Source organism: Lactuca sativa, chromosome 7 (genome assembly GCF_002870075.4).
Source record: "Lactuca sativa cultivar Salinas chromosome 7, Lsat_Salinas_v11, whole genome shotgun sequence".
NCBI classification, from domain to species: domain Eukaryota; kingdom Viridiplantae; phylum Streptophyta; class Magnoliopsida; order Asterales; family Asteraceae; genus Lactuca; species Lactuca sativa.
In genome coordinates, this window is record NC_056629.2 from 149,663,788 (window position 1) to 149,688,171 (window position 24,384).

General features: G+C 39.1%; 1 protein-coding gene across 1 annotated transcript; it reads left to right on the top strand.

Annotated features, from left to right (window-relative positions):
• The first annotated feature begins 20,071 nt into the window (after positions 1 to 20,071).
• On the top strand, positions 20,072 to 22,844 carry LOC111893995 (uncharacterized). Its single transcript, XM_023890064.2, has 4 exons — positions 20,072 to 20,221; positions 20,921 to 21,092; positions 21,471 to 21,587; positions 22,598 to 22,844. The coding sequence occupies exons 1-4, from the start codon at positions 20,112 to 20,114 to the stop codon at positions 22,724 to 22,726; spliced, it is 528 nt and encodes a 175-aa protein (XP_023745832.1). The 5' UTR covers positions 20,072 to 20,111; the 3' UTR covers positions 22,727 to 22,844.
• The last annotated feature ends 1,540 nt before the right edge of the window (positions 22,845 to 24,384 follow it).

Sequence of the window (24,384 nt, forward strand, 5' to 3'; positions counted from 1 at the left end):
GTGTGCATCTCAGCCGCCATGTGTGAGCAATCCCAGCTTCGTCGCCACTTGTTTGCATTTCTCTGGCCGCTCACGTCTCCAAACGAGCACCGCTACCAGCCGATTCTCTTGCCATCATGGTGGAACGCTGTTCAGCTCCTCCGATGCTTCGTTGCCAACGATAGTGAGGGGCTAGCGGACGTTCTTTAGGCCGCTGATGTCGCTCGAAGTCTCAGCCTCATCCCCAATTATTGGTGCTATGTTTCAGTCCATGATTCTGTTGTCATTGCTATTCTGAAGGTCGTCCTTTCGTCGTCCCTTTCTCCGACTGTTTGGTACTGCCACCCAAGTGACCGAGGCAGGTGCGTGACTTGCGACTGGGATTGGAATCGTGTGCTTTCTACTCGCGTGGGTTGAAGTTGTTTGATTGGGAACCAAAAAGGGAACACCGCCACCACCGTGAGGTGGTGGCTGCCATCGAGACTTAGCTGTTTCCGCCGCCATAAGCCACCAGGTGGGTGGTCGGACCTCTTGAGCAGATTAGAATCGTGTGTGTAATTGTAAATGGTATTTGATAGCCACAAAACAGAAAAGATACCCACCATGGCCGCCAGCCATGGTGGCTGCCGCCATTCGCCACCACCGGCTGCCATTAATTGCTATGTATATGTGTTTGTATTAGTGTGTGTGTGTGTGTGATTATTTCGGGTGTTAGCATTGTAAGATGTAACAAAAAATGAATAATGGAAAGAAACTGAAAACCACCACCTTAGGGTGGTGGCTGCCACCACCGGCCGCCGTGTCGGGTGGCGGTGTGCTTGCCTTGTGAGATTGATTCGTTTGGGGTGCTAGAAACCCTAATTGGCTCAAAGGAGCTCTAATGGGCCCAATGAAGCTTAATGGACTCTAATGGACCCAATAAAACCCTAACGGGATTAATGATATTTTAGCGGGCTTAGTAGGCCCAATAAAGCCCTAATTGACATAAAAGGCCAACAAATTGATAAATGGGCTAATATTTGGATTAGAAAAATCCTAATGCCAATAAAACCCTAACTTTAAGAATTATTCGGGTTACACATAAGAATTATTTAATAACCTGAGATATTAAATAATAAACTTTGGCAAAGATCAATCTAAGCGATAATGGACTTAATGGATTAAGTCCTTAATGGGTTAAGTAGGAAACTTAACCCTAATCATCATTTTATGTGAAACCCTAATTTCACTTGGGCTTATTTTTGGGCCTTGATGATTAAGTTACTAATTGGGCAATACAAGATCATGCAATTGGACTAAAATAATTTAATGGGCCTAGGGTAAAGCCCATGTAAGGGGTTGGGCCCAATTTGGAAAATTGGGCCATAGTTTGGGCCTTTATGATTATGTGATATTGGGCCATTAGAATGTTGAATGTTGGACTGGACTAAATGATTGGGCCTTATGGTAAGACATGGTAAGACCTTGTAAGGGTTTGGGCCCAATTTAGAAAATTAGGCCATATGCTGGGCTTTGATTTCCTAGTGGACTTTGGGCCTAAGGATTGGGCCTTGGGCTTGCATAAAGCCAACTGATAAGTTATTAATTAACTTGATGATCGATTAGATCTATGTAACAGGTAAGCGATGAATATATAAACAGTAAATAACCCAAGTATGAATCAAGATGTGTTGAATGATTAGATTACTCAATCCTCACCAGAGCTCGACTAAGAACTTCCATTGTAGAGGATTCTAGGGTCACAAAAAGATAAGAACTTGTACGCTATCAAATCTCTATCAATCTTACGTTAAGAATGCATGCAAGCATCTATATATAATAAACCCTAAACAAAACTCACGGATGGACAGGCCCATACCGGAGATACATATTAGACTAACTAACGAGCCCAATAGACGCAAAACAAAATGCGACCCAACAATCTTCCCCTTTGCGTCAAATTGGAGCGAGACTACTTCTACTTCTTGCTTGGGCCAGCAGCGGGAGCCTTCTTTACAGTATCAAACAGACGTGTGATAAGAGCAAGGATAGTCTGTCTGAACCGAATGTACCAATGAATCATATCATCAAAGTACTTGATATCATCCGTTGTGTTCTGCTTGCATCGATGGATGATCCCTAGAACGTGTTCCAAACATGCAGTGGTGTAGAGATGTTTGTCTGCCAAGGCGAAAAGGCATTTCTGTCCTTCGTTCCTGGTAAACATGACGGAGTTTCTCTTTGGGTCAATCTTCCCCATCTGCATCATGTTGAGATCACTGGCAGAGCCAACATGAGATATGGTAGGCTTCTTCTTAAACACGCTCGCAATCTCCTGATCCATCAAAGCAACTTCCATGATGTAGCATACAAGCATCCTCTTAAAATGGTCGATGATCGGACCATATTCAGCTTGGTTTGTCAGAAGGATGTTGTGCAAGATAATCCAATCGTGGGGATTAAGGTTGGGAAGATCTGCAAGTGAGATGGCATGTTCGATCTTGGCAGATCCCCGAAGTACCTTGAAGCGAACATTGGTGAAGTTACCTTTCCTGTACGGCTTCAGGACCCGAACATTGATGATTTTCTGAGCGCTCCAAGTCTGGTATTGGGGTTGAGCAGCCTTTAGATAAAAATCGATTAAGTCACGATCAACCTGTGGATGAGGATGAGGGAACTCTGCAATGTTGTCAAAGGCATGAAAAACAAACGCCTTTCGGGTCAGTGGCATGTCGAACTGTGAGTCGACAGTGTTAGAACGATCTAAAGAGATCACAGGTTCTAGCCACAAGATACTTGGTGTGTCAATGGCTTCCTTAATCAGCCTCTCAAGAGTCCAGGAAGGAAAAAGAGTTTTCCTGCTCTCAAGAAGGTCCTAGGCTTCTTTCTGTTTCCTTTCGGCTTCTTCAGCCTCTCTAGCCACACGAGCACTGATGTCAGCCTCGTTGTTTCGACTTTGCCGCTTCAGAATGTCGGCAATTGTCTCTTTATCATCATCTTCACTCTCCTTAACAATGTTTTTGCCTTTGTCTTTCACACCAGAACCGGAGGCTTGGCCTACTGGAGGAGGTTCGGTTGTGTGAGTTGCTGAAGTAGGAGGTGGTTGAGACACTTGTTCTTTTTCTCCCCCTTGTTTCGGAATGGACACGAAATCAAGTAGCCCCTCAATTTTGCTGAGTAGAGAAAGGTCGGGAGCGAGCTTCTCTGCAAGGGTACGGCGTACTGAATAATTGATAATGGGGTCATGTGCTTCAAGGATGTTGGAGATAGCAGAGTGGACATCCGAAACACACGATTTAACCACCTCTCTTTCAGATCGAAGAGAGTCAATCTCCTGTTGACAGTTGGAGAGTTGAGTACTCTTGACCTTCAGAGCGGTAGTCTTCCTTGCGAGAGCATCCATGAGAGAGTTCTCGGCAGCTAAGTCTTCTTGAAGCTTGGAGAGACGCTCCTCAATGGTGGTTCTGAAAGCTGAGTTATCGTCCGAAATAGACTGTCTGAGAGAGGCGAACGACTTTAGCTCAGAAGCGACTGATGTAGCCAACTGGTTGATGATGGGTTCCAGCGTAGTCTTGGTGGCTTCAGCACTTTCCTGTAAAGATTTCAACAGGGAAGAGGCATCAATAAATAGTTTATCGACTTTTTCGGTCGCAGCCTGACAGGCTTTGGTTGAGGCATCGATGGCGGCAGTGGCGGAATCAAGGGAAACTTGATGAGCTTTGGAAAAAGCCTCAACAATTTTCTGAATTGCAGCTTCAGATATGGATGACTGAGAAGTAGAAGAGGAGGCGATGAGCGAGTCGATTTTGTCATGTAGCTCCTTGAGATGCCTTCGGGTGACAGGAGCGTCGTCATCGTCATCACTCTGTACTTGAAACGGACTATAATAGACCGAGTCAAAAGTCATATTTTCCCCGTCAAGGAGTAGTTCTTCATCTTCTGATGCGTGAGCAGGAGAAGATGGTGGTGGTGAAGCTGGTGGTTCGGTGGTAAAGGTAGGTTCGGGTTAGGTGGTGTGTTCGGTAGTTGGTGCGGGTTCGGGTTCCGGGGTAGATTTTGGTGCGTCAGTATGAACCCCCGTAAGATACGTTGGTTCTAACATTTGCAGTGGCGGTGGTTGTTGCTTCGGTAAAGATTGGTGGTGGTATTGGGATAGAAGTAGGTGGTATTTGAGTGGTGGAAGTTATGGGGGGAATAGAAAAAGGTATTGTGACCGGTGGAGAGAAGACATGAGAAGGAGAAACATGAACTTCAGGGGTTGGAGATCGTGGTGGAGTGTTGCCACGTTGAGATCCATCCGAATCAGAACCCTCGTCCTCAGATTCGCTTGAGGATGAAGCGATAATCAACTTTCGTCGCGGTTGGGTTTTTCTCCTCTTCTGCGGTGGAGATTGAGCAACTCTGGTAGTTTTCCTCTTCTTGTTAGATGGGCCTTTCACCCCCTTTGCCACCTATTTTCCCTTGTCAGCCTTCTTGCCTCTAGGAACAGGCTTGTCAGCATCATGGATTGATTTTAGCATCTCTGGAGTAAGATCCCTCGGACCAGAATGTCTGAACTCCTTATACGTTTGAATGATCTTGCTGTCAGCCGGAACATCACCATACATCGTTTCCGGGATAGACCCATTGAATGGAAACTTAGAAGCATCCGACACAATGATCTTCGTGGTATGGAAAGTACCAATCGAAGACATTGGAGCACCAGCGACAATGGGGACATGGTACTTGTCCATCACCCATTTCGTGACAATAGTCCAGAACTGGGCATATGAGATCTCTGAGTGTCGGGAGGTCGAAGAGAGACTCTGGATAAGATGTTGCCACAGGACTGACCCGTAGTCCATGTTGATGCCATTGTAGATCCCGTACATGATGAAGAGAAATAAACGACTTGCCCCATCGGATCTAGCACTTCGTTCAGATAAGCCCTTGAAAAGAACAGTGAACATTCCATTCCACTGTGGAGGTAGGCACGACTTTTTGAATTTCGTCACCGTAGTAAGCACCTCGGTGTACCCCATGTTGTAGAACATGTTGAACAAATGAACCATGGGAATGGTTTCCGGATTAACCCTCGAAGAATCAGCGTCAAACCCTAACAACAAGCAAAACCTCTGCTTTGAAATCGACGCCTTGTGCTCAAAGGCATCGAAGAAAATCCTGTCAACGACCTTGTCGTAGTGTGCTGTGGCAAAGATTTGAGACAGGAACTCCATTGGAACAGCTTCAGCCCTGGTAAGAGAAGGAGCGATGGAGGAGTACTTCAAGCATTTGATGATAGGAAACATGAACGCATCGTACACCTGAGGAGTGAGATCGATGATCAAACTCTGCTGTGGGCGAATGGGCAGGATGTGAGACGTTGCGTGAATTGAGGAAGAATCTGCCATTGCTGTGAAGAAAGTGGGAGAGATGATGAACAGTGAAGGTTGAAGGATTTCTTGCTCTCTGGAAATATAGGCGCGGTAAAGAGGTAAATGGTGGATCACGTTGCCTTTTATACTGTGGGTAAAGGAGAGAGAAAAATCTTCCTAAATCTTCGATTGAAAAACGAAGGGTTTTTCGGAGGTGACTGACGCGTGACAGTTGGCGTAGCCGATGATCACGCATGAGAGAGAATGTCAGGCCCTAATTACACGCCTTCCCATCAGGCGCCGTTTGGATATGAAACGGTTCCTATTCGCACACGGTTCCCTGTTGCGCCGTTTGAAATCAAATCGATTGGACTCCCGCCGTTTGAAATCATTTCGTCATCTTATCCCTTTAGAATGAAACGGCATCTTTAAAATTAAATCGCCACGTGGATCAATATTAACCACAACTTTTGATAACATCCAACCCAATTAAAATTCCTTAGAATTAATGAAACCAAAATTTTGGAAAATCAAAAACATTTTCGTGCTGAGTGTGTAAAAGAAAAAGAAATAAAGCAACACTTTTGAGGGATTATGTGATGTCAATAAAGACACGAAGCAGTGGATCCCGGGCACGAATCTCTTCCTTCGAAGTCAAGAGAGACTTTAAAGTGTTTGTGTGGTTTCCCGTTGAATAACGATCAGACACTTATGAAGAAGTGTTGAAAGGCTTCTTTTAATTAGGCTTATGAGGGTGGCTTTCGCTTCGATTCAGAATTCCTAAGCTTGATATAAGATAGAGATCGAACGAAGTACTTGTGAGACCAATGTAGTCTGTTGAACAAGTAGGTTGAAGATAATTTAATTGGCAAGGTAAACTATTGTACGTGAAATCTCAAAAAAAAAAAAAATTAAAACTGGATCCCAAGGGAAGAAATGTTATTGGAGTTAACAATTTCATAGGAATCACTCAAAAGAAAAAAATAGAGATTTCATGTTGTACCCCCATGGAGAAGTTCGTCAATTCATTAGTGAAAGCTAGAGCAAATTAATTGTTCACCGTCAATGCATAATGGGTATTGAATTTTGGGTTTCACTTAGCACGTAGTGACACGAAGCTAAGATCATGAACACAGAAATTGTGCAACCATAAACCTCAGTGGTAATGTCTGAGAGTCTCAAGGGTTACGTTTGTGAAACGAGTGAGATGGAGAAAAATGATGTATATGGTATAAAGAAACCAAAGTATCTCTACTATAAAAATAGGGACCAAGCAGACAACTCTTATCTCATGTGAGAAGAGAGTTAGGTAGCTCATGATTAGAATAATTATGAGAGCCTAATTGGGAAGACAATGTTTGTTTGTACCAAGTCAGTAAGGCTATTATTCAGAATCAGATGAGGCTTTGGACACATACAACAACATACTTCTAGGGACACTTAGCTAGTGAAATAATTTACCCAAAACGAGACATAAAAATAAAATAAAAAAAATAAGAGCCAATAAAAAATTGTTTTGGAGTTTCTGATAAAATAAAAAAATAAGACATAAAAAAAAATTATACAAAAAAATGTTGGAACCGAACCCGAGCGTTCGGTTTATTTCGGTTGAGAAAACTTTGGAACCGAACCCGAGCGTTCGGTTTATTTCGGGTGAGAAAAATTTTGGAACCGAACCCGAGCGTTCGGTCTATTTCGGGTGAGAAAAATTTTGTAACCGAACCCGAGCGTTCGGTCTATTTCGGTTGCCAAAAAAAATTAGATTGAAAAGGAGAAGAACTTTGACAATAAGATAAATGAATTAAGAAAAATGATACAAAAGATTTACAACCATAGAAACTACCTTTGAGTGATAGGCGAAAATCAGATGATACAACCGAACCCGAGCGTTCGGTCTATTTCGGCACACCAGATCAAGACCCGAACCCGAACGTTCGGTCTATTTCGCTTCTTACTTTTGATCTTAAGAGGTAATTTTTGGTACTGACTCCGATTCCATCATTCCAAGCCCTTGTAGAATTTTGTTAAAAGATGCTTCAGGAAGAGCTTTGGTGAAGATGTCAGCCAGTTGATCAGTGGTTCGAACAAAATGAATTTCGACGTTCCCATCTTCCACATGATCCTTAATGAAGTGATACCTCAGTGCGATGTGCTTAGTCTTGGAATGTTGCACTAGGTTATGACAAATCCTAATTGCACTTTCAGAGTCGCAATATAGTGGGATCTTTTTCATATTGAGTCCATAGTCCCGGAGTTGGCTTTGGATCCAAGTCACTTGAGATGTACAGGAGGAAGCTACGATGTATTCTGCTTCAGCGGTAGACAAAGATACACATGTCTGTTTCTTTGATTGCCAGCTAACCAAATTCCCGTCAAGGAATTGGCAGCCTCCAGTGGTGCTTTTCCTGTCTAGTCCACAACCTCCAAGGTCTGCATCTGAGTAGGCTTGAACGAAAAAACCTGAGTTTGATGGATACCATAAACCGAGAGAGGTAGTTCGTTTGAGATACCGGAGTATGTTCTTCACTGCAAGCATATGAGGTTCACGAGGATTCGCCTGAAATCTAGCACAATAACAAACAGAAAACATTATATCAGGCCTGATAGCAGTAAGGTACATTAGAGAACCGATCATCTGGCGATATAGCGTAATATCGATTGCTGGCTTATCCAAGGATGGAGTGAGCTTGGTGTCGAACACCATTGGAACTTTAACCTTTGAGTCTCTCATCATGTCGAATTTAGCAAGGAGAGTCTTGGTGTAAGCTTCCTGGTTAATAAAGATGCCTTCGTGTCCCTGTCTGATATTTAAACCAAGGAAAAAGTTAATCGGACCCATTGAGCTCATTTCGAATTTAGTCTCCATCAACTTTCTGAATTCAGCTGTTAAGCTAGGATTCGTTGAGCCAAAGATGATATCATCGACATAGATTTGAACAATCATAAGGTGGTTACCTTCCTTCTTACAAAAGAAGGTTGGGTCAACCGAACCTTGTTTGAATTTGGACATCTTTAAAAACTTGGTTAACGTTTCATACCAGGCCCTAGGTGCTTGTTTCAGTCCATAAACTGCTTTGTCCAGAATATAGCAGTGATTGGGATATTTTTCATTGACAAATCCCGGAGGTTGCTCCACGTACACCGTTTCTTTGAGTTCTCCATTTAGAAATGCGCACTTTACGTCCATTTGGTAGACCTCAAAGTTCTTGTGTGCAGCGTAGGCAAGAAATATTCGAACAGATTCCAGCCTAGCTACAGGAGCAAAAGTTTCCTCATAGTCGATTCCTTCCTCCTGGCAGTATCCTTTCACCACTAGTCGAGCTTTGTTCCTTATCACATTGCCTTCCTTGTCCATTTTGTTCCTAAAGACCCATTTGAGACCAACAACCGATGCATCTTGAGGAGTTGGAATGAGGCGCCAAACTTTATTTCTTTCGAACTCATTAAGTTCGTCTTGCATCGCTTGAACCCAATCGGAGTGATCAAGAGTAGTGTTAACTGTCTTTGGTTCAACTTTTGAGACGAAAGAATTAAACATGAAAAACTCTACTTTTGAGAATAGAGAAGTTTGCTTTGCCTTCAGTTGAGATCGGGTCAGGACCTTTTCAGAGACATTACCCACAACCTGTGAAACAGGATGATCTCTAGTCCATTTGACAAGAGGAGGGTAATTTGGATCATATGATAGATCTAATTCAGCATTTACCATCTCTTCTAGTTCGGATTGACTGTCATCGTCATAAAACATGTCGGCATTCTCCCCCTCGACTGATGAGCTTTCAGGTAAATCTTGACTTTTCGGAGCTACAGGAGTTTCGGGTGGTGTCGAGCTTTCGGGTGTTGCAGTACCTTCGGGTGCAGTAGAGCTTTCGGGAGCTACAGTACCTTCGGGTGCAGCTGGAGAAGAGTTCTCCCCCTCAACTTGTGAACTTGGCTGTTTTGAAGAAGATGGATTCTCCCCCTCAACTGAAGCACCGTGCTGAGAAGGTTCAGTTGGAACTGATTCTCCTTCACCCAGTCGTTTGGCAGCGTCATCGACGATTTGCTTCAGATGATCAACTTTGTTTTCCGCTGCATTAGCTTCTGAGAGAGTAGCCTTCTCCGGTTCATCGAACAACTCCATAAACTGCTCAAACAAATTTGCAATTGAGGTTGTGACTTGGCCTGTTTGAGAGAAGATTTCTCCAACTATTTCTTCCGTGGCCTTCAGCTTCTTGACATAGCTTTCATCGAAAGTCACATAATACGTTTCTTCAATCTTCCTCGAATGCTTGTTTAAAACCCTGTATGCTTTCAAAGTGAGAGAATATCCCAGAAAAATCCCTTCATCGGCTTTTACGTCGAACTTGTTACGATGTTCTTAAGAATTGAAGATAAAGCATCGTGAGCCGAATACGTGGAAGAATTTGACGTTTGGCTTTCTGTTGTTGATGATATCATAAGGAGTAAGAGTGAAACGCTTATTGAGATAGGACCTGTTATGCGTAAAACATGCTGCAGCAATAGCATCAGCCCAGAAATATAGAGGTAGAGAAGCGAAACTTAGCATAGTTCGTGCTGCCTCACACAAAGAACGGTTTCGTCTTTCGACAATCCCGTTTTGTTGAGGGGTGTAAGGAGCTGAGAAGTTGTGGCTGGTCCCTTTTTCTGCTAAAAAGTCTTCAAATTCTTTATTCTTGAACTCTAGCCCATTGTCGCTTCTGATGTTGCGAACGACTTTCCTCAGTTGCACTTCAACCTGCTTGATGAACATCTTTAGCTTGAGAGTTGCTTCAGATTTGTGCTTCAGAAAGAACACCCATGTAAAACATGAAAAGTCATCAACAATAACAAGAATATACTTGCTACCACCAATGCTTTCGATAGACGATGGACCACACAAGTCAATGTGAATCAACTCAAGTGGTTCAACGACTTTAGTGTTTATGATGGATGGGTGACTTTGACGACTCTGCTTCCCCATTTCACACGCAGCACACAAATGTTCTCGATCAAACTTGAGCAATGGAAGACCCCGAACATGACCTCCGGTGACAAGTTTGTTGATATCCTTAAAGTTGAGATGGGAGAGTCTTCGGTGCCACAACCAGCTTTCGTCAGAGTGTGCTTTGGATAACAGACAGATAGCTGGATTTCCTTTGATAGGTTTGAGATTAAGAGGAAACATTTCGCCTTTGCGCTCCGATTTGAGAATCACTCTTTTTGTTTTCTTCTCTATTATTTCCGAACCCTCATCATCAAACGAAACTTTAAGACTAGTACCTCCAACAAGCTGAGATACACTGATGAGGTTATGCTGTAGTCCTTCAACATATGCAACTTTTCTAATCATGAAGTCTCCATTTGTAATCCTCCCATAACCTTTTATTGTGTCGTATGAGTTGTTCCCAAATTTGACATTCCCGCCGTTTGGAAGAGATCGAAATTCCCTCAGTTCTTCCTACCTCCCTGTCATGTGACGTGAGCAGCCACTGTCAATATACCATTCTTCGTCGAACTGCTCGTCACTGATAACCTACAAAAATCAAGCAGATTTAGGAACCCAAAGTTTCTTGGGTCCACGTGAGCCTTTCACAGGAACAGGAATAGTAAGAGAGATGTCAACAAGATATGTTCTTTTTATTAAAGTTGTATCATCTTTCTTTTTAATGGTGAAAACTTTAATTTTGTTGGGATTTGTTACAGACGGTTTGGGTTCAGGATTTGACGTTTGGGCCTTGGAATGCTTTTGAACATTCTTGACTGAGGAAACCTTCGATTTTCCTTTCAAATCTGCTGAATGTTTTGGATTTTGAGTTTGAATAGAATTGGATTTAGAATGGGGTTGAGAAGAATTAGAACGAGAGAAGGTAGACTGAGAAGTTTTCTTGACTTGAGGTTCTAGGTGCCCCTTTTGTTTTTGGTCATTAGTGGGACCGAACCTTGAACCTTGATTGCTTTTGCTCTCGGAACCGAACCTATGCTTTCGGTAGCTGGTGTTCTCTGAACCGAACCTTTCCCTTCGGTTGTTATTCCTTTCAGAACCGAACCTGTCCTTTCGGTTGTAACTACTTTCTTGCGTCCTGATAGTACTTTTCTCTGACTTGGAATTTTTGTCATGATAAGAGAAATGGGCGTTTTGAGATCGCCAAAACTATTTTCGTTCTGAGAGATTCTTCTTGTATCTCAGATTCCTTTGTTGCTTCTGATTCTTTACTTGCTTCGTCTGTCGGTGGATGTTGGCTTTTTGCTTTTGCTTTTTGTTAGCCGGTTCATTTTGAACTGATGATGTTTCGCTCAAAGGAGTGACTTCTTCTACAGGAACTTCTTTTGTACCACTAGTACTTGGCACGTCGAAGTTATCAGGCTTGTTTAGCGGCTCCGGCACATATCTGCCTTTGGTTTTCCAGGAAGTACGTTCTGACAAACCAACAGTTTCGTCTGCATTATCTATAGGAGCAGACCAGAAGAACTCATCACAACCATCTGCATTATCTTCATTTACAATGGCTGTGAGTTCAGCTGTCTGATGTTCGGTTACTCCTGTGACCTTATATACCTGATTTGGTGTTGTTCTCACCTTTTGGTACACAACAGCCTTTTCTTCTAGAATCGGGGACTTATTTTGGGACAAATGAGCAAACTCCACAGAATTTTCAGAAATAAGATTTTTGTGGTTTTCGGGTTCGCTCTTGATAAACTCAGAACAGTCAACTTCATCCTCTACAGAAATTTCACTCATATCATCATCCTCATTAAGCTCAGACGCGTTTTCAACATATATTTTATTTTCTGAGCTCAAGTTGGCATTCAATGAGTCAAATTTTTGTATGGTTTCGGTCCTTAGTTTCAGTTTATCATTTTCATCCAAAAGGTCTTTCAGCATGTCCTTATGGTCCTTGGATTTTATGAAAGATTCAATTTTGTCTAGACCATACATGTAGGTTGGATTCACATCATCAGACAAAACTACACTTTCGCAATTATATGCTTCAGCGTCGATTTCATCCTCCTTGAATTCAAGGAAGGGAAAAATCATGCGATGAATTTTCTGTCATATTTCACAGTTCAAATGAAGTTGAGTGATGTTAGAATAAAGACGCTTAGCAATTAAACAAAACACATTTCTTTGTTTCAAAAGTTTCAAATTGTCTCTTTGTAAATAAATGTTTTCGTCTTTGGATTTAATCAGCTCCGACTCCTTCAGCTCTATCCACATCCTCCGTTCCTCACTCTTTCATGATACCCTGCTTATTTGGTCAGTTAGGTTAGAATTGGTGACCCGTGTTTGAGTTAAACTGCTATCTAGATTTGAGATTCTTGAGTTTAAGCTTTTCAATTCTTTTTCATATGAGTTTTGTGGGACTTTAAATGAAATAAAAATGGATTGTACCTTCTTGATTAATTCATCAAGCTCATTGAATTGCACGCTGAGAGGTTTTGCTGTGAAGCATAAGTCCTCTCGCTCCTTCGTTTCTTCATTCCCACCGTCTGTATTGTATCCCCTCATTTGAGATACATCCGTCACCATCAAGCACTTCCTACTGCTTTCTTCACCTCTAGCAACATACGCCTTACCATGAGATGGCTTCCTGACCTCATCATCCTCCGAGTCGGTTGACCAGACCTACACACCACCAAACTCATCAACCGCTGCCGAACCCTGCACAATTAAAGCATTCATTGAAGGGTTAGCAGTAGCTTTCTTTCTCTTGATATCTTCCAGCTTTTTCATCAGCACAACCTCTTCATCATTTTCCTCGTTCTTCTCTGCCATTTTCTTCAAGACACAGTCTTTGGCATAGTGGTTCTTTCCTCTACAGTAGTAGCAGTTCACACCAGAATCTCCTTCAGCTTTCGGCTCTTTCTTTGGTTCTTCTGCCTTCGGTTCCTCCCTCACCTTTTCAGAACTATAGCTTCCCTGCCAATTCCGATTCTTATTTGTAGGGAATCTTTTCTTAATGAACCTCTTTGGATTTGACACCATCATTGCATAATCTTCAGATGTAATATCATAATCTTCTAAGTTGATATCTTCATCCTCTACTACACTTTTGCTTTTGGACAGAAAAGCCAAGGATCCCAAGCTTGAAACCACACTTTTCTCTTGTAAGACTATCTTTTCTTGGGATTTTAGAATCCCTACTAGCTTTGCCAAAGAATAAGATTTGAATTGCTCATGAGCTTTAACAGTGGACACAACTGCTCTCCACTCAGATCTAAGACCATTCAAAAAGGTAACCTTTTGTTCAATCAGCTTCCTTTCTATATCGTGTTTGATCATCTTACTAAGAAGATGATTGAAGCGATCAAACGTCTGAGTAACAGTTTGATCGGGATTTTGCTTAAATTCTCCAAACTCTGATAAGAGTAAAGTCTAAATGGAATGCTCCAGATCTTCATCTGTGGAATATAACTCTCGCAACCTATCCCAGATCTCTTTAGCAGTGCTGCATGAACTCACTAGCCTGAACGTATCGGATTGAAGAGCGAATCGAATCAGTCTCAATGCTTTAATGTTGCACTGAAACTTTTCCTTTTCGTCTTGAGCAACATCCTTTACGTCTTTTAACAGATCATTGTACTCTTTCTGAGTTTTAATGATTTTTGACATTGCAGAATGAGCAAATGGTCCAGAAACTATTGCTTCCCAAATAAGGTATCCATTGTCTTCCGATCCAATGACATAATCTTCAAAATGATGTGCCCAGACTTCATAATCCTGGGTGTAGAGAATAGGAATCTTCGTCGTTGATCCGATGCTGTTTGAGATATTGATGGGATTTGATTGTGACTCGTCCATGCTTGATTGTTTAACCTGTTTGAAAGATCAGACTTGTAATGAATAATATTAGGGCAAAACAAATAAATGCTGAGTTATGTCAATTATGGAATGACGGCTCAATAAATATTAGTTAATACGGAATAACCCTAATCACAAACTCTTTCACAGAAAAGATGTGTATGAATTACACAGCCTCCTGCTCTGATACCAATTGATAAGTTATTAATTAACTTGATGATCGATTATATCTATGTAACAGGTAAGCGATGAATATATAAACAGTAAATAACCCAAGTATGAATCAAGATGTGTTGAATGATTAGATTACTCAATCCTCAGCAGAGCTCGACTAAGAACTTCCGCTGTAGATGATTCAAGGGTTACAAAAGATAAGAACTTGTACGCTATCAAATCTCTATCAATCTTACGTTAAGAATGCATGCAAGCATCTATATATAATAAACCCTAAACAAAACTCACGGATGGACAGACCCATACCGGAGATACATATTAGACTAACTAACGAGCCCAATAGACGCAACACAAAATGCGACCCAACACCAACCTTGGGGTAATGTAGTAAGTATCCAAGTGAGTATCTATGGTTATGTAATGGGACCCAATTATTAATTGGGTGATGTTCTGATATTGACAGATCGGGAATCTGTCATCCAGCAGCTGGGGTTGAGTCTGCGGGACTTCAGCAGTGTGGGATTGTGTTTGCGGGACTTCAGCAGTGTGAGGTGAGTTACCTTCCAATAGCGGTGGGTCTACAGCCACAATTCCGGCCCACCAGTAGGAGTTGTATGTTAGATGATTGTCTTTGTGATATCATCTAGGTTTGCTACTACCTGATATGTTATGTGCTAGCATGATATGTATATGTGATAGTAGTAGAGTTCGGTTGTTAGGACCGAAGGGTAGGTTAGACACCCCAGATATGTCTGACAGTATGTGATGATATGTTTATATGTTGGCATGATATGTGATAGCGGTAGTAGGAGGGGAATAGTCCCCAAGTTCGGTCGTTAGGACCGAAGGGTAGATCGGACACCCCAGATATATCTGATAATATGTTATGCTATGATATATGTGATAGTAGCAGTAGGGGGTGAAATAGTCCCTGATGATCGGTTGTTAGGACCAATGGGTAGTCAGCACCCCAGAATGGCTTAACATGTGTAGTCAGCACCCCAGAACGGCTTGACACGGGTAGGTCGGCACCCCAGAATGGCCGCAACAGGTAGGTCGGGCACCCCAGAATTGCCCGGAAGTATGTATGATATGTGATTGTATGGTATGTGGTATGATGGGGGAACTCACTAAGCTTCGTGCTTACGGTTTTCAGTTTTGGTTTCAGGTACTTCGTGTTTAAAGGAAAGGAACCGACTTGATCGCAGCGCATCACACTATGGTTTTCCGCACATGAGATCTTTGGGATTACACTCTAATATTGCTTTATGATAACATGTTTGATTATTTCCACTTTGGTTTTCATATGACATGATATTACAAATGTTTTATTACACTGTTGGTTTTATATAATAATGTATTTAAAGATAAAAATTTTGGCCTGTATTTTGGGACGTTACATCTACAACACATAAACGGAAGTTTATAAAGCATGAAACTTAATGACAGGAAAAGTAAAAAACTTAAAGGAGACTTTATAGAAAGAAATATCACCCTTACTTACCACAAATGGTTGAAGACATCAACAAGAAGATCAATCCGACCATAGAATCCACATGTTGTCTGATCATGACTTCAGTAGATGAACTACTGAAACGTAAGAATTGCAACTGAACTCTATTAGCATTTGAAAAGGGAATTAGGGTTCCAGAGAAGACGACGAAGGGTTAAAAAAAAAATTTGGACCATTTCTCGATTTGTCTGTGTCATCAAGAGGTAAAAATATGATGTTCTTCAAGTGTTCTTGGCCTTCCAAAGTCTTCAAAACTCCAGAGAGAATCTCCAAAAATCGGATGTCCAAGAGTTTTCAAAAGATGGGCACCAACCTTCCTCAAATAGCCTTCCAAATGGATTTCCGAAATTGCCCCTGCAGGAGGTTGCGCGACCCGCGTGGGTGGTCCCTGAATATAGCATCTTTGAGGTTTTGGGCCTCCATAGCTTAGCCCACTTGGCCCAGTGCGAGTCCAATCAACTCCTAGCCCATTTTTCTTCAAGTTTTCTTCAATTTAAGCCCAATTTGGCTTCTCCAAATGATTCATAGCTCGTAAACTCGCTCGATTAATAATCTATGCATGCTTGAATATACTCCCGCATCTTGCAAATTTAAATGTTTATTTCTCTCCAAGCCTTCAAATAATCATCAGGCTCGCTCCATGCATCATCTCCACCACCCATCAAGCCTAAGATCCTTGTTTTCCACCAATTCCCATCGCTTTCCATACGTCCCGAACATTCCCGCTCCACTAGTCTCCATGAAATCTGCAATAAAGCTCACGAAACTAGAAAGTGCCCGAAATAGTCATAAAATAACAAAAAGGAAAATATGCATGAAAATTAACTAGATTATGGATGAAATATGCTAAAATAAACTATAAAAAGAAGTAAATAAAATGAAACTATCAAATCACCCCAAGCTTAAACCTTACTTGTCCTCAAGTAAGACAAGACTAAAATGAACTCGGGATGAACTATCCTAAGGAAAATAAAAAGAATGGATAGAACCGCAGAACTTGATCACCGTTAGTCAACATGGTCAAAACTGATCTTGCTATTACTCATTACTTTTTCATCCGATGACAAAGGGACCATAAACCACAGCCAGGATAACTCCTTTAGGTGAGTAAGGAGGGATGAGCAGTCGCAGCCTCAATGGAACATGCATACAATGAAGAATATCTATAGTAGGGAGAAAGCAGTTGGATGGGCTCGGGTGGAGCTCTTCTTTAAGTGTACACTCTGATCTCACGTTTGCCGGTTTCTCTCATGTGTAACTAGGTTTAATCGCTCGGGCACCGTTGTAAGAATCGGTTCACTTGGTGCTGGCCCAATCCTCCCGTAGTATCCGACTCGACAGTCTCCCTAACATCACCAATTTGCGAAAAAACAACTCGATCTATATACAATAAAACATACCTAAATAAATGAATATCAAACGCGGGGTGACCAAAATGTTGTAAGATTTAGTTCAATAATAGAACCGGTCACCCTTCTCAGATTTCTGCAGCTGGGAATTTGCCTGCCCCCTTTTTTTTGTTTTTTTTTTTGTTATACTTGAAGGTAATGTAATAACAACCTTTTGACTCAAAATTTGGTTCCTAAAGTGTGTAAGTGGAACTGAAAGGGTAGTAATATAATCCGAATGGTCTAAGCGAGAAAATGACCATGTGTGGAGCATAAAGATATAATGTAAGCTCCTCTTCAAATTTGTGACTTTTTTTTTTTCAAAAATAATGAAAATGTCCACATGCGGACTAAAAGACTTCTCTAAAATCCTAAGAAAATCTCAAAAAGATATGGTGATGTAAAGAGACCGGATATGGATTCTACTCGGGGACAAGCACTAGTGCTTCATCCTAACGGTTCAAACATGATCAAGTGTGATCCTCTCAGCGGTAGTGACCGCAAGACTAAGACATCCATTGTTGTAGTATATCCTACAGTCATTAGTATTGTATGCATAATTTTTCATGAAAACTACCTGGCCATGATCACTTACCCCTTTAAGCTACCAGCATATGATCCCAAGTATGAAATCCCAAACTGCAGCTAGTGGTCTCGGTTCGATGGGTGAGATAGCAACAAGATCCTGGACCAATAATGATATAATAACTATAAACCTGTTCCATGGCATCCAAGGAGGTGAGAATAAACATACAACAAAAATGCATGAATGCTAATGCCCTAAGCTAAATGTTATGCAAAAATATAAAAGTAGAAAAGAAGAAAATAAAATCTTTTTGGATTTAAAAAAAAATGAATGAAAATTAGCTTAAAACTAAAATGTTATGCAACCTAATTAAAAATGCATGAAAAAATAAAAGGAAAATGAAATGCCTCACCCCAAGCTTAAGAACAAGCATTGTCCTCAATGCTTAAGGTAAGGGCAAAATGACCTAAATCGGAGGATTGGATGACAGGAGATGTCCGTGGCGGTGAATTCGTGAAATTACGACCGGTAGAATTTCGACAATCTTGAATTTTCCGGCGAGGTGGTTGCTGGAAGGTTATATGAGAGGAATGGAGTGGGAGATCAAGATGATTAAATGAAGAAGAAGGGAAGTTGAACATTTTAATCTATGGGTCAAAAAGGGTCAATTTCGGTCAAACTAGAATTAAATAGAAAATTTCAACAAAAATAAGGGTTTGGTGTAAAATCAATAAGGGAGAGATGGTTGACTTAAAGTTTCCTCACTTTGACTTTTGATGAACATATCATTAGAATCCATTGGTGCAATACTTTGATTTAAATCCTTAATTTGGCTATAGTAATCCAAGGAGCTTGAGATTACCTAGACTTTTCTTAATTGTTGAAATGGCTAGAGAAGCTCATAACAATTTCCTTAGTCAAAGTCACTAATTCCAAATAGCATGTAATTAGTGAAAGTCAACTAGCATTAAGAACCAAAAAGTCACCAAATCCAAGAGGGGTCAAATGCTTTCACCACCATGTTGGAGGAAATGTTTTTATGATTGTGTGAAGCAAAAACAACACAAAAATCATTTGTTGCTTGCTAATTTGAGGATCCTTTACTTAATCAAGAAATTAGCCAACTAATCACCACAAACACATTTAAACTCATGAACTAAAACATACAAGTAGTGATAAGATGTTAAAACACAAAACATTCCCATAAAGATTTAAGAACATGTTCATGGATTCTTCAACATTCAACAAAAGTTCAAAGGATTAACCAAAAGTCAACCAAGATTAGTTTAGCCAAGCATGGCTAAACTCAAAGAAACAAAGTTAGAGAAAATTGTACCAAACATTAAGCAAGAATCAAGAGGTAAAAATATGATGTTCTTCAAGTGTTCTTGGCCTTCTAAAGTTTTCAAAACTCCAGAGAGAATCTCCAAAAATCGGATGTCCAAGAGTTTTCAAAAGATGGGCACCAACCTTCCTCAAATAGCCTTCCAAATGGATTTCCGAAATTGCCCCTGCAGGAGGTTGTGCGACCCGTGTGGGTGGTCCCTGAATATAGTATCTTTGAGGTTTTGGGCCTCCATAGCTTAGCCCACTTGGCCCAGTGCGAGCCCAATCAACTCCTAGCCCATTTTTCTTCAAGTTTTCTTCAATTTAAGCCCAATTTGGCTTCTCCAAATGATTCATAGCTCGTAAACTCGCCCGATTAATAATCTATGCATGCTTGAATATACTCCCGCATCTTGCAAATTTAAATGTTTATTTCTCTCCAAGCCTTCAAATAATCATCAAGCTCGCTCCATGCATCATCTCCACCACCCATCAAGCCTAAGATCCTTGTTTTCCACCAATTCCCATCGCTTTCCATACGTCCCGAACATTCCCGCTCCACTAGTCTCCATGAAATCTGCAATAAAGCTCACGAAACTAGAAAGTGTCCGAAATAGTCATAAAATAACAAAAAGGAAAATATGCATGAAAATTAACTAGATTATTGATGAAATATGCTAAAATAAACTATAAAAAGATGTAAATAAAATGAAACTATCAGGTTTACAATTTGTCTATATTAGGTCACTAAGGGTTTTTTTTTGTGCGTATTAGACCAATATGGTTGTTATTACCGTTTAGAAATAGTCTTTTTTACCGGTTAAAACCGGTAAAATGACTATTTCTAAACGTTAATAACAACCATATTGGTCTAATACGCACAAAAAAAGTTAGTGACCTAATACAAACAAACTGAAAACCTTATTACCCTCCTAAGTCATTATCCCTTTGAACAACTTTAGGTCCGAAAAGATAACTCTCATGAATATTGAGGGGGTTTCTTGTAAAATGAGAGGTGATATATACATATGACTCGGGGTCGTTACTCGTTATTGGTCGTCATCTGCAATTGCAAACAGGAACGACGACCATGGGAGACGAGAAGCTGAAGAACGAAGCAATGGAGATCCTGGGATTATGTCAAGTCTTGCCTCGTTTAGTCGTCTTCGATCTCGATTACACTCTCTGGCCTTTCTACTGGTATATGAATATCTATAATCTTGCTTTCGTAATACGCCAAATTTCTATTTCATTGTTTGACTGTAAATTTTCGAGTATTGCCTTCTGTTTTGATGAGTAAATCTAATTCTATGCAACTTACCTATAATCCAAGTAAAAAGGAGTTTTATTTTTGTTAGTGTGTTTTTAATTGCATATAGTTTATCTAAAAGCTCAGTTAATTGTTCATGCCTTCTCCGATGTAAGATCCTCACTTTAGCTCAACGAATTGTTAGTTCCGGTCATTTAATTGGAGAAATGTCTTATATATTGACCATAATTTAGAAAGTAGTTGGAATTTATTTTTGCCTACATGTTTCTAGAGACGTTTTCATGTAAACCTAACATCGGTTTTTTCATTTCATATCAATGGAAGGGATTTCTTCGAACTGTGATTCAGTTGGATGTAATTGGGCTGTTCATTTCTTGAATGATAAGGTTTTAGGTACATTTACTTGAATGATTTGTTCATAGACATTCATAAAACCTTGGATTTTGCTCCATGGTGTTAATTCATTCGTTACACAAGAAAGATTCATGATTACTAATGCTTAAGGCCAACTAGTTTACTGGTTATATACATATTTGTGATCATTTCTAGATCTTTAGATATCAAATTCTTCAGTTACTCATGTTATATTTAGATTATATAAACAGATGATTTTTTGTTTTGAATGTTAGTGAATGTCGATCCAAACGTGAGATGCCATCTATGTATCTCCATTGTAAAGATATCTTAAATGCACTAAAGGACAAGGGAGTTAAAATGGCTATTGCCTCCAGATCACCAACAAGAGACATAGCAGAGACTTTCCTTGACAAATTGGGCATAAAGTCGATGTTTGTAGCACAGGTTTGTGAAAACTTGACCCTTTGAAAATATGTGTGAATAAATTATAGCAAAAGAGAAGACTTTTATTGGATGATCATTTATAAACCATTGATTATGAATTCTGGTTATCAGTACTTCATATGCAGCCTATTAAGAGTTAAGATGATGATCGTAGACTTAAATACTTTTATGAGTATTTAGAAAAGTTTCATGAACGAAATGTTAATCAAGGGCAATTATGTCATTTCTTGTTACTTACATTCCAAATCCTATGATAGAATTACACACCAAACATAAATATACAAAAACAAAACACATGACAGAATTCAATTCCTTCATATTCTAGATCCTTCAAATTACAATTCCTTTGAATGATAGCAATTCCTTTTGATGTTTCAGGAGATCTTTTCCAGTTGGAGTCACAAAACAGAACATTTCAAGAAAATCCAACTAAAGACTCAAATCCCATTTGATAAGATGCTTTTCTTTGATGATGAAAATCGTAATATTGAAGCGGTAAAAAATTCTTCCATTTACTCCCCTTAAATTGAAATACACACAATCCTTAAAATGTTGATAAGGTTCAATACAAGAAATAGCAAGGTACTTTCATTGATTATTTTGTTATAGCAGTCTACTTTCATTTTTTCTTTTTAAAGCATTGTACTTTGAAAAATCTTATTTTCATTGGTGTAATTTGATAGATTTTTTCAAAGTATAATGTTCTAATAAGAAGACTGATAAAAGTACAATGTTATAATTGGGTAGATTTTTTAAAGTACAATGCCTTAATAAGAAATAAATAAAATTAGGATGTTACAATAAACAAATAAATGAAAGTACGTTGTTATTTATATTGAACTAGTAAATGAGCCCGCGCTTTGCTGCCAGTTTTTATGTGTTTTTGTTGCGTATTAGGAGTGAGAATTGAATAAACCAGTGACATTTTACAAAGTTCAAACTTCAGGGGGTCAAAGTAACATTTAAAAAAATAGAGGGGTGGAAAATGTATTTTTCAAAGTAGAGGAGTAAAAATCATGTTATATGTATATATACTACGGGGATGGGGGATAAGCACGAAAGTGTAGAAAAAGAAGGGGTAAAAGTGACATCTTACAAAGTTGAAGGTGGAGGGGGGTGAAAGTGATATTTTAAAAGTAAAGGGATGAAAGATATCATTTTATAAAATAAAGGGATTGCAAGTGACGGATTAACAAAGTTGAGGGATTAAAGTTGCACTTTACGCATTGACAACTTGTACATTGTGCATTTAGAGTCAACATTTTATAAAGTCGAAGGTGGAGGGGTGAAAGTGATATTTTAAAAAATAAAGGGATGAAAAATATTATTTTACAAAATAGAGGGGTTGCAAGTGACGGATTATACAAAGTTGAGTGATTAAAGTTACATTTTATCCATTGACATAGTTGTACATTGTGCATTAACAATTGCACTGTTAGCTACATTGCCTTTGTCTCACAAACGAAAAACTTACATTTTATATATATTTATAATCCATCATGCAGGTTTCAAAAATGGGGGTGACAAGTATTTTGGTGAATAATGGGGTGACTTTTGGAGCCTTTAGGCAAGGGCTTACTGAATTTTCTCAAGGTCCAACTCCAAGTTCATCAAAGAGGGATAAGAAAAAGTGAATAAAAACACTTTAAAAAAAATACATCATTTGGATATTGTATCGATATTGTTTATGGTGATACAGATTTTTTAACTTGATTTGGATTTGATTTATGTATTAGAAAATGTCGTTTTACATATTCAATTGTAGTAGTAACTATTATTTGAACCAATTCACGATGATTTTTATAAAAGAATAATTTGAAAGAAAAATGAGGAAGTCGTTAAAGCGAAAAAAAATATATATTTTTGATAGGTTGAACATTTGCAACTAGGTCCGAAGGCTTGTTGATCTTCAGGCGTCGAGTATGTTTGGTTAAAATAGCTGGTAGCTAAAAGATGGAAGTTGTATTTTTATTTGTCGCATAAATGTTTGATAAAAGTAATTGTAAGTTTTAAAATGTGTAAAATTATATAAAATGACATCCGGAAAACAAAGTATGTGTTTAAGGCAACTTAATAATTTGTTATAACAGACATGAGCTTTTCTTTTAACTTTATTTGAAGTATCTTTTGAATTAGGTGTTTTTTGTTCCAAAATAAAAGCTTTAAGTTCGTACTTTCAAATGAAGCATTGAGATTTTTTTTAGCTAGAAGTTACGGTTCTTAAAAGCTCTCAAAAGCTTATTGCCAAACCCCTTATATGACAACACATTTATTTTATGTTTTTGATTATATGTTTCTAAAAAATATAAACAAAATAAAATAACCGGTGAATAAATAATTAGATACTTTGGTGATAATGTTAACATGTGATTATTAAAAAAAAAATTATTTTAATCAAATAAAAAGTGGGACCTATATCCCTTGTAATTATTGAAAAAATAACATATAGTTATTGATTTTTTCAACAATTATCAATGTTACATGGGTAAAAGGGTTGTTGGATAGCCTTTAAATGGAAATATTCGAAGGTAACATTTGAACGAGGTAGCATTTAGTGTGATTGATTTTGTCTTGAATGGCCTTTGAACGAATCAAAAGCTCTAATGACCTTTAAACGGTTAAGAAACCTTACTTTCTCTAAACCATTAAAAAATTGGTATCATTCAGCACTAAATCGTTAAATGAAAAAAAAATAATTGTAAGGAAACATCTGGTGTTTAAAATGCAATTAGCCTTGTTCGACTATATTTGGTTGGTTTGCGTGTATAGTAGTGGGATTAAAAAGTAAATAATGATAAATGACAGCATTCATATGTATATTTTAAATATTCAAGAGTAAGGGAACTAGGTGGCTAGAAGCCTAGAACTATACTGTGAAGATTGAAACAGTTTAGGCTGGAGGGATTGGTGTCATCGAAACTGTACTCCCTTCCTCGCCACATAAGCATCATGTCAAATTATAACACACAAGTGTGGTTTCTTGCCACACCAAGGGTGTGGTGCCACACTTTTATTTTATTCATTTTTTTGTTAGTTTGTTAACTATTTTAATTTAATAAAATTTATTTATTTAATAAAAAAACATAATTTAAAAAGATATAGTTCATTAATTAAAAATAAAAATACCCTACATTACTTAACTTAAAAAAAAACCTAAAAATTTAGAAAAACAAAGTAGAAACCTTAAAAAACACACACACACGAAACGATTAAAAACTTGAAAAAAAAACTAGAAATTAGTCATGATGTAACGATTTTTCAAAAAAAAAAAAAAATAGAGAAAATGAGTAAA